Raw genomic sequence first — 11,129 nt, forward strand, 5'->3', positions numbered from 1 at the left:
GTCAGCCTGCAGGCTTCAGTTTAATGTCCCCTCAGAAAGGAGGACCCTGACCAAGTCTACCCATTAGTTATTTATATCATGTTTCTTTTCTTCATAGCACTCATCAAACTTTATTAATATATGTTCTTGTTAATGGTCTCTCTCACACCCTGCCTCTCTGGTTAATCACAGTGCTTGTCAAACAGCAGACCCGAAAATAATATTCATGGAGTAAGTGAATGGATGTACTATCTATCTTCACTTCCTTTTTTTTTTTTTTTTTAAAGATTTTATTTACTGGGGACACCTGGGTGGCTCAGTTGGTTTACCATCTGCCTTTGGCTCAGGTCATGATCTCCGGGTCCTGGGACCAGGCCCCGAGTCGGGCTCCCTGCTCAGCGGGGAGTTTGCTTCTCCCTCTCCTCTGCCCCTTTCCCCCTGCTTGGGCTCTCTCTTTCTCCAAATAAGTAAGTAAATAAAATCTTTTTTAAAAAGATTTAAAAAAAATTTTTTAAATCTTTTTTATTTTATTAATAATTATTTAATTATTATTTAAATTATTAAAATAAATAATTTTATTAATTAAAAAATTAAATTTTTAAAAAATCTTTTTAAAAATTTTACTTGAGAGAGGAAGAGCAGGGCTGGGAAGGGTGGGCGGGGAGGGAAAAAGGCAGAGGGAGAAACAGACTCCCCACTGAACAGGGAGCCCGACTCAGGGTGATCCCAGGACCCTGGGATCATGACCTGAGCTGAAGGCAGATGCTCAACCGACTGAGCCACCGAGGTGCCCCTCTATCTTCACTTCTGATCTCTCTCTACCTTCCCCCCTCAGGCAAGAAAAATTGTCCCAAAGCCATCTATATTCAAACCACATGTAAAAAGTCAGGCTCAGAACACATACAAATTACACAGTTTTGGAAATAAAGTTCTGTGCTGCTTTTGACTAAAGCCTTAACATCTGCAAACTAGAAGAGGTACGTTCTGAAGTCACCTAAAAGGTAAAATGAAAACCAGCTCTGTGTTACATCACATATTATTGGGAACACACGGGTTCCCATTATTATTTTAAACTTGACAACATAAATGAGCTGCACAACTATGTGATGACATGCAGCACTGATGACAGAAGCTTCACTGTGTCCCTGCGGGCACAATACACTGAGAGCCGTGTTCTCTGCACAAATAAGAAAGAAAGGGGCAAAGCGTGGCTATCAAGGCCCGAACAGATCACCTAAACAACAGAAACAGAGAACTGGTCTTTTAAAAGACAGCCACAAGTCGTCTTGAACAAGTACACACCTGTCTGTTCACGACAGAATAAGTCCTGGGGCTTACAAAAGCATTTCTCAGTATACCGGACTCTGTAGGGAACTTAGGCATGACTGCTCTGGGACATTTCATAGAGAGGCCATTCACCTTGGTTTGGATTCTTGCCACCCAGGTATTTTGTTTCAGAGAGTACAATTAAAATTACTCTTTGACCCAAATAAAAACCCTGATCATTCTATGTTTCTTTTAACAAGGGGATTCCCTAAACACAGCAAGATCCCAAGCATTAGAGGAGCATTTACTTCATCTCTGTTTCCTGCTATTTTAAAGACATTATTTTCTCTTACAGAATTTAAGGTACACATTTACTTGGTTCTGAACAATTAACACTGAAATCAAATCAATCAGTTGAAAGATTTTTAAATGTCTAACAGTCACTGCACAAATACTAATTGAGTATCTAGTACGGCACAGTGCTGGGCAAACACATCAATACAAATTCTGTTAAGCCTGTAACTCCAGAGTTGGTTTGTAAGATGAGTGACTGTGTCACCTGATGACTTCTTGGAATTCTGTGCAGTAGAAATTCTGTGCATAAAAGTTAAAAACAGTAATACAACAAAAGCGTTATCACTGTAGCCTAAAAAGTATTCTACGTGACAAGGAGAAGATAGTCAAATCCTGCAGGGTGGTCTTTGATTTCGGAGGGGTTGATAATCCAGTTGGAGAATAAATGAAGGAACAAGCCATGTTGTAGTAATTCTAGGTGCAATGGGAGCTAAAGAAGTCGAAGAGAGTGCTGGCTAGCATGACTGCAGAAGACTCCAAGAAAGAGGTAGAATCTGGGATCCTGGAATATGATGAGGATGCAGACGAGTAGAGATGGGAGAGGAAGGAATTCAGACTCAGCAGTTATAAAGGTGCAGAAGGGATAATCTCTTATTTTTTATTGCTTAAAACACTGTGGTTTGGGCTAGTTACTAATGGCTACATGCCTCTATTACCTCCTCTGTAAAGTGTAAAATGTGGGTATTAATAGCATATACCTCATAGGATTATTAGGAAAATGACACGAGCTAAGACATATTAAGCACTTGGATCCGTGCCTGGCATACCAAGGGTGGCTCTGGAGAGGCCAGTGGGAACTGTCCAGTATGGAAGTGAATCAGGGAGATGAAACTGGCTGAGGGGAACAGAATGAAAGTGGGAAAGGAGTTTAAAAAGAAGCGAAGAACTCTTGACTGGTTTCCAAAAGGGTGCAAATAACCTTTATTGATTGGCTTCTCAGTGTTCAACTCTGTTCTAGGTGCTCGGAATACAATGTTGAACAAAACTAAGTGACTGTATTTAGAAAAAATATATTCTATGGTGGGGATGATAGAGACAGGAAATAAAAGGGTGGAAGGAGGGACGTAGCAGGAGGGTGGTAAGTGCTATGAAGGGACGGGGGTGTGAGGGGATGACTATATTACACAGTGTGGTCAATCACAAGTCTGAGGAGGTGACATTACCTCTGAGGCCCAAGTGATAGTATGAAGACCTACAGGGACAGCTAGGCGGTGCAAAGGTCACTCGGTCTGAATGAATCTGGCAGGGTCACCAGGGCATTGTGATCCCTGAGGAAAGAGGTATAGGATACAGTACTTCTCACCCTTGTTTTAATATGGAATCTTTTTTTTCAGAGAGTATCTCATGTGGATTAACATAATTCAAAAAACACTTTAAGCAACTGTGTTAAAACTGAGCAAAGAGTTTAGAGTTCGTATATAACGTATATAACGTTAAAGGAGAAACCAAAGTGGAGTATTCTTTCGTGGTGGAGGCAACAGAAAAGAAAAACAGTTGTAAGTTTTCGAGACAAAGTTTTGGCAATTGAGTTTGTTTTCCTATAAAACTAATTCTTTGTTGGAATTTAATGTAAAATGGCTGTGGCTGGTTCTCCCAAATGGCACCACTTTTGATAAATGAAGAGCAACAACTCATTAGGAAATTTTAAAAAGAGTACTTGGTGACAAAGAGATGATCTCCTTTCGTGATGGTTTGTACAATTAAAAATAAAAACGCTTAAATGCTTATTCAAAGTAAACTGTTACTAAAACCAGAACTCTTCACAAAAACCCATACTCAGAAGCAGATCTTAACTAGTAAACAGTTCATACAAACCTCCCACTGAATATAAATACTTCAGTGTAAACACAGGTGAGCCCAACTCTGCAAAAAATATTACTGATCTGTTTACTCTAGCTTCAACCATAAGTCACTTACCATTTTAAAATAATATTCATGTGGTTGGGGGGTAAAAACATCTTAAACATATACACATGCATCTGGAAGATTTTATCTTCCACCACCACCAAATCCTAGAAGGTTTTCTTTTTTTCTTGGCTACTGAATAATCTTGAAAGTATCCTGCCCTTGATATACTATTCTAGGTCAATTTTATCAGTGTATTCCAGAAACTCAGATCTCCAGAGTACAACACTGATTTAAGAGATAGCCTATCTAGCAACCAAAGAATTTTTCTAACTACTAAAAGTCCTCTTATTCTCTTCTCATATTCAGTGATAGGTAATAGTAACCAAATTCCACAAAATTTCACAGTAAGCAGAATCATTAACATGTTGGCATTTAGGAATCCCTCCTATTCAAGAATGTAATATGTGAATTAATACATAAAAGAGCCCAAGATACACAAACTGAGTTTTTGTATATCAATTCTATTTTTTCTAACTGAAGCCAAAGCTGTTAGAGTACAACTGGATAACCTGAGCTCATACCTAAAGGAAAATAGATGCCTTTATAAATACATTCAGTTCTCACATTATCCTTTGGCTTCTCTAGAGAATAAACTCACACACGTGTGTGCACCGTACCACTACTTGGTACAGAGCCATCCAAGATGAGCAGGTCTGATTCTGACCTGTTCCTGGGGTAGACATTTCAACGGAATCATCATCAGTCACAGCAGACCCCGAGAGCTCACTTGCTAATTTGCCAGAAAATACCTGCCTGGGATTGGATGCAACATTCTGGGCAATCCTCTTAAGATCCTAGTGAACCCAATAACAAGACCCTAGGGAGGCCCGAAACCCCTTCAGGCCTCTGCCTCTGATGAGGAACAACGAGGCCCCCCACCTACCTATTTCCTGCAAGATGGGAGAAAGACAGGAATACTGAGATAATGTCTGCACAGTCCAATGCAGCTTTTGTCTTTTCTGTTAGTTACTATCTAACCACTGTCTTGACTTGAGAACTGGCTAAAGTACAAATAAATCTTTAAGAACTTCTCCTTAAGATTTAGAGGATTCTGTTTTGTTGGTTTGCAGCTGTTTTCTTTCATCAAGGAACAGCAGACATCAGATTTGTCGGAGATCAACCTGGGTAGTACACCCAGGCTAAGCACGTGACTCCCTTTTTGCTCAGGCTTATTCCAGAACCCTGGGAAATCCCTTTGCCTCTTGCCATGCTCACCTTGAATGCAGAGAGATGATATGTGTCCCCACCTACCTGTTTCTTATAAATCAGGGAGAAAGAGAGGGACAATGAGATAATGTCTGTGAAGAGCTGAGTGCCTACAGAATAAAAGCTCTCATGAATACATCCATATAAAAGCTCTTATTGACACATGCTTTTCCTTTTGACAAACATGGGATAACATTTCAAACCAAAGGCCTACTTATACAGAAGAGGCAATTAAGAGTGTAAAACATTGCAGCACTGTGGTTCTGTGGTACTCCCTTATGAGAACAGAGTCTAAGAATGTGAAGGTGGACAAATACTACAGTGCCAACCGGCGCCCATCTGGTTCTCAGGGACAGTTCTGATCTGATTCACCCAGACACACTACTGCTGCACTCTTCTAGGGGGCACTCCCAAATCCCCTGGATTCCCACCATCTCGGAGGAGATCTACTGCGTAGAGGAACAGGGTGACCGAAACGGAAGCTGTAAACCTAACTATCAGCAATTGTGAGGCGAGCAGGATACATGAATTTTATTGAAATGCAAACAGGCTTCTTTCTAAGGCACATTTTCTCCTCACTGGCCCCATCTGAAAGATTTAGTCAGCTTCACATTTGTGTCTGTCCACAGCTTTAAGAAGCTGCTAGTGACCCCGGTCACGCTGGGGAAGAATGTAGCTGCCTGAAGGAAGCAAGGCACTGGAGGAACTGGATGTGCGGAAGTTCCCCAAACCACAATCAACCAACAACCAAATAGTGTTGCTGTGAGTCTGAGTGTGGCCCACTGTCATTGGCCTTCTTGGCCTATGCTATAACCCTGGCATCCATGGCCTTTGTTCCCTGACTGTCTGACTTCTGCTACCCAGACATGTGAGAAATAGAACCTTACCTTCATGGACTATTTAAAAACTTAGTGCATGACCAGCCTACCCTTTTCCGGATTAAAATGAGGACAATGCTAAACATACAAACAGAATAAAACAACTAGTATGCCACTGATGATTAAGAAAACTGAGATAAGTGACATTTATATTTAAGATTTTGATAAAACAAGGCAGGCAAAAAACAAAAAAAACACCCAAAAAACAACTTACCATATTTCTACTTACTGAGTCATGTGTAATCAATCTATTTACTGGTTCTTGACAAATATGGCAAAACCATTCAACCAGATAAATTACACATATAAGTGGAATGAATCTGCTATCATAATCACAAATTCACAGTGAAATATAAATGAAAGTAATTTAAAAGATTCATTTGACAACAGTTTGCCAGTGCCTACAAGTTCAAGGATGCCATAATTTGTAGTCATGGCATCCCAAACAGGGACATTCGGTCTTTGGCAAATCATTTGGATTACTATGATGGAAAAATAGCTATCTTTTCATTTTTAATTCAGAACGCAAATGAGGGATCCCATAATATACCAGAGGAGAAACATGTTCCAAAAGTCACATGTATCAAACCAGAAGAATGAATTCTTGAAGTATGTGTGATTTAGCAAATGGAAAATTCCTTGGAGACAAAGGGTAACCATATAATGATGGCCTATTGGACTGGCATAGAGATAAAAATCTGCAGCCTATATGGCCATTTACCTTTGGTGTCACAGTGTCTATCTTTGGGTACAGTTTTCCATAGTTTCCACAAAACTAGCATGACTTCATTCATTTTTAAGAAATGGCAGGAGCTGCTAGATTCTTTAGTGGTAACAATTTTAAAGTATTTTACTCCATAAAATTAATAACTATGATAGGTAAGAGACAAATGCTTCTATTACTTGAGGTAAGCTCTTAGAACTGCATATATTCTTAAGAGAATTTCAAAGATCAGAAAAAACTTTCTACTTAATAAAAGGCATGACGACCCAACACCTTTGATAGTCTAGTCTTTGTTCAGTAGGAGAAATATTACAGATAAGTGCTTATCTTCCTGGGAGGCAAGATTTGGTACCATTTCCTAGTAAGAGGGACAAAACAGTGTCATGCAGTAAACTCCCACTTCTTGAATCTAACAGTTAGCTTCTTTGTGGCAAGAGAATACTTCATTTCCAAGCAGCCAAATAAAACCAACAAATAGGGGAGAAAAAAGTTTTCTCAGCCAAGTTGAGTCACTCAACTTCCAGTAGAAGCCCGTTATTACATTACTATATAAACTCACCTCCTTTATTCTACTTATTTATGTATTCATTTGAGCTTTTTCCAATAAAGATTTGAGAAGAAGCCAGATTCAAATATAGAATTCATGTAATCAACATTTAGAAAGTGCCTACTGAAACAAGACATTGCTAACAGAAGCTCAATACATCTTGTCAAAGTCAAGCATAGCAATGCTCATCTCTAAGGTAGTATAGTACATCCCCAAGTGGGAAACCTTTTCATATGAATGAAAAGAACCTAAATTCTTAGGTCTTTTCATTTTATTCTTTAGTAGAATTTCTTTCTTTTCTCTCTGAACAATATTTGGATTCTGGGAGACTCTGAAGTAGGGTTTCAGAGTTTATTTCAGAGATACAGGAATTTGGCTTGACTCTTGCTGATGCGTACTTGTTTTTGAACTCTTCAGTAAAATGAGTATGTGCTAGCTTTTAGTCATCAATAATATGTGCCAAACACCTATATGATAGATTTCTTTTGAAGGCTTTAATGCACTTTTGTAGATGTCATCTTATGTATCCTCATAGATTTTTCTATGTAAAGACTTCAGACAGCTGCCACATCATCGTTGTGACATAAGGAAAGACAAGTTCTTAGATAATCTGCAAACAGAAAAACTGAGACCGAGGATCCAGGTAGTTTACCCAGAGATTACAGGGACAGAACTGGTACATCATTTCTTCACTAGATTGCACCCGTCCTCACTTACTTGTATGGATAATACGAAGACATTTACGTGTCTTTTTTCCTTCTGCTCAATTACTACATATATGGAAAGGCTTACTGTTTAGTTCTGTTAATTCAGATATTTCGAAAACATAAGGTGTTTACTTAATAACCAAGCCCCTCCACAGTTATAAAATTGTAATACTGAGCTGAGAGATTAAGATACGTGGTTCGTTGGTAAAGAGCATGGATTTGGAGTCAGACAGGCATGAATTCAAATCTCCGTTGAGTGGTACTGTGACCCTGAGCAAATTCTTTACCTACTGGAATCCTCAGCTGTAAGTGGGGCAGTGATACCTCTTAGGAGTGTATCAAATGAGGTCACATACATGAATTGCTTAGCACGATGCTCTATGTGGTAGCTAACGCCACTATCAGCAAAACTGTTGAGAGCCCTGCATAGATTTTGGGTAGTTTCTGACAAGTCTTCTACTGTTTAACGCAGAAGATTAAGTACTGATCTTGGTAACGGTAAAGGAGCTGAGCAAAAATAGTTTGGTAAAGCTGCCGTGACAAGAATCTAAACACTGGACGGAAGGAAAGACGCGAAAATGGTAGAGCGCTACCACTGGGTTGTGGATTAGCGGGCGCACCAGGGTAGGGGTGTGTGGGGCGGGCAAGCGGGGGGGCGGGGCGTGCAGCCTTCACTCACGCGGGGGTGACGCCCTTGGGCAGGCCCAGGGCGTTGACGGCCACCGACGGTGGCTGCGAGGGCAGCAGGGCGCTGAGGAAGGCCGCGGGCGTCTGGCTGTGGCCGAAGCGGGCCGTGGGCGAGGCGCACAGGGCGGCCGGGGCCGCGCTGGGGAGCGGTGGTGGCGGCGGCGGCAGCGGGAACACGTCGGGCACCGGGAAGGCCGTCGTGGGGCTGAAGACGGGGGGCGGCGGCGGCGGGGGCGACGGCGAGGACGCACACCACGGAGCCTCGGCCTCGGCGCCGAAGGGCTGCGCGAAGGGCGGCGCGGGCGCGCGGCCGAACTGCTTCAGGGTCGGGGACATGGGCGACGGGAGGCTGGAGGAGCTGGGGCTGGAGGCCGGCGTGCCGTGGCCCGACGCGGGGCCGAGGTTCTGGGCCGCGATGAACTGCTTGGGGCGCGCGTAGTTGAAGGAGCCAGAGGACTGCATGGCGGGCGCGGAGCGAGAGGCGAGTGCGCTCATGGGCTCCGCGGAGGCGGGCGACGCGCAGGCCGCGAGCTCGGGGGAGGCGGGCGGCGGCGGGAAGGGCGGCGAGGGGGGCGCGCTGCGCGGGGCGCCGGCGGGCGGGGGGTGCCGCGCACTGGCCTCCTGCTCGAGTCGGATTTGGTTCTGGAGTTGCTGGATTTTCAGAGGGTCCCTGGAGAGAGCAGGGGGGAGAGAGAGAGAGAAAAGCGACACCTTCAGAGAGGGAACTAGAAGGAATGTTTATTTGGGGCAGTGAGGTTAACCTGTGGACTGAACTTCCGATGTACGCCAGCTCCAAACTACGACCTGGTTTGAATAAGGCACAAGTTGTGTTGCCCGTTATTAATTCTGGACCAAGCGCTAAGCCAATTAAGTATAATCACTTACCGCAAGGTCTAATTTAAGTTTTACCTAAGATGATCCAAATCAGTTTATAAAATCCAGTGATGGAAATTTTGTCTGACTTCCAGGAACCATATTTCATTTCAACAGAACCAGAAATATGAAGAGAAAAACTTTTGACATGAGTTCTCAGTCCTCTCATTTGTCAAATTTTTGGAAGAGAAGTCTATCATAATGAGAAAGTTAAAAGAGAAGTCAAGTTATTTTTGGAAGATCTAGGTTAGTCCAATTGGCCTACTTTCGGGCTGTCAGCTCTGCATTCAGTAAATATCACAGGGTGATTTTGGGGGGAATATCTACTTTAATTTCTGCATTTGTTGCCTACAAAAACATATGCAGAATTTACTGTCACCAAAATTTTAGTAAACCCTGAATTGCCAATTATTTATACAAACCTTAATACACACTGATATTTTGTACCATGTCTAAAATACACAAATGACACCTATCTTTAGTATGTAGGTGTTCAATAAGCAATAACAATTTTAAAATAATAATGCAGTTTTAATTCCTCAAGTACTTTCCATTGAGAAGAGATAGTTTGAATTTTAATTTTTACAAAAGTTGAGTTAGTTTTTAGCTAATTGCTAGCTGCTTACTGTTTTATTCAATCAAACTTTCCTGGTTAGCTGAATTTTACATCCAAGATACTTTCCTTTATTCAGTCATCAATGCCTGTCAAAAGAAACTTCAACAGAGGGTGGCAGTATAACAAGCAGCTAGATCAGCCATGGATAGGCAAAGCCCTACTAACTTTAACCCTTTTAAAACTCAAAAATAAAAACCCAAAAACTTCCTTATCCCTATTTAATTTTCAAAATCAAGCTTTCAGAAACTCAGAGCAATGAAAGGAATTGAAGCTGCTGATCAAAGTAAAAAACAACACCAAAAAGATTTAGCTCTCTTAGCAAGTATGTAGGAACATCCTGTGTCTTCCATCCCCTTCTGTAATTATCCAGTAAAGTAATTACACTTAAATCCACAAAAAGAACAAGAAATGCTTCTTGGGAACCGAAAAGTATAAATTAGATGGTTCTATTATGTATATAAAGTATGCAGATGGCTCTATATGCTTAATCTGTGCAGAGCATCAAAGATTTCAACAAAGAACTTTGTGGGGTCAGTCCTATGGGACTCAATTGGAGCGTTTTAAAAGCAGCCATGCCACTGCTAGGATTCACCAGATGCTGAAGTTCCAGATGTCAGTGTGGTTTGGGTCCACTGTCCAGCACATGTGCTCCTGCATTCGTGTACTTAGAACTGGCCCCGGAATAGAATTCATAAAAACCACCCAACACAGCTCTAAAACCCATCATCTAGCACTTTCATCCTGAATCCCCAAATGCTCCTTTCCGAGCTTCCTGCCTGTTCTATCACCTTACTTCCTACCTAATGCATCCTAGTCCTCGAATGTTCATCATGAACATTCAGGGCACCCGTGCACCTGGGTTGGGAGTGGTCTGGGTGGCCCTCCTCAGAGGCACTGCTCCCCTACTCTGGCCAGCTGGGTTCACCATGGCCTCAGCTGTGTTTTAAGGTATTTTGAGCTAGGCCTGGCATCAGCAAATAGCCATGTTTAGTGGCTCTGGCGAGGTTGCTGCAGACTCCTATCATTCTCTATATGTGTGGCGAGGACTCCTCTGCCCCACGATTAGGGAGTGGCTCCTGAGAAACCAGTCTTCAAAGAAGTCAGGGCAGGCAAGCCCAGACCACCACTGTATTCTAACTTTCCCGGGGGTCAAGCCTACTCATCTGGCCATTAAGAACCACCACCAAAAAAAAAAGAAGAAGAAGAAGGTAGCGGGAGGGGAAGAATGAAGCGGGGGAAATCGGAGGGGTAGACGAACCATGAGAGACGATGGACTCTGAAAAACAAACAGGGTTCTAGAGGGGAGGGGGGTGGGGGGATGGGTTAGCCTGGTGGTGGGTATTGAGGAGGGCACGTTCTGCATGGAGCACTGGGTGTTATGCAC

At 42.4% G+C, this 11,129-nt stretch overlaps 1 protein-coding gene across 8 annotated transcripts in view; it reads right to left on the bottom strand.

Annotated features, from left to right (window-relative positions):
* The window catches only part of PALLD (palladin, cytoskeletal associated protein), a 403,835-nt gene that overhangs the window by 32,752 nt on the left and 359,954 nt on the right, over positions 1-11,129 (bottom strand). For 6 of the 8 annotated variants that reach the window (XM_081812919.1, XM_081812912.1, XM_081812915.1 and 3 more), the window contains one exon: positions 8,249-8,926. The exons of the other annotated variants lie outside the window; for them this stretch is intronic. In XM_081812919.1, coding sequence (XP_081669045.1) covers positions 8,249-8,926 — 678 coding nt within the window. The remainder of the gene's footprint in view (positions 1-8,248; positions 8,927-11,129) is intronic. 8 annotated transcript variants of the gene reach the window in all.

Source organism: Leptonychotes weddellii, chromosome 2, assembly GCF_054177405.1.
Source record: "Leptonychotes weddellii isolate Sample4059 chromosome 2, ASM5417740v2, whole genome shotgun sequence".
Lineage (NCBI taxonomy): Eukaryota > Metazoa > Chordata > Mammalia > Carnivora > Phocidae > Leptonychotes > Leptonychotes weddellii.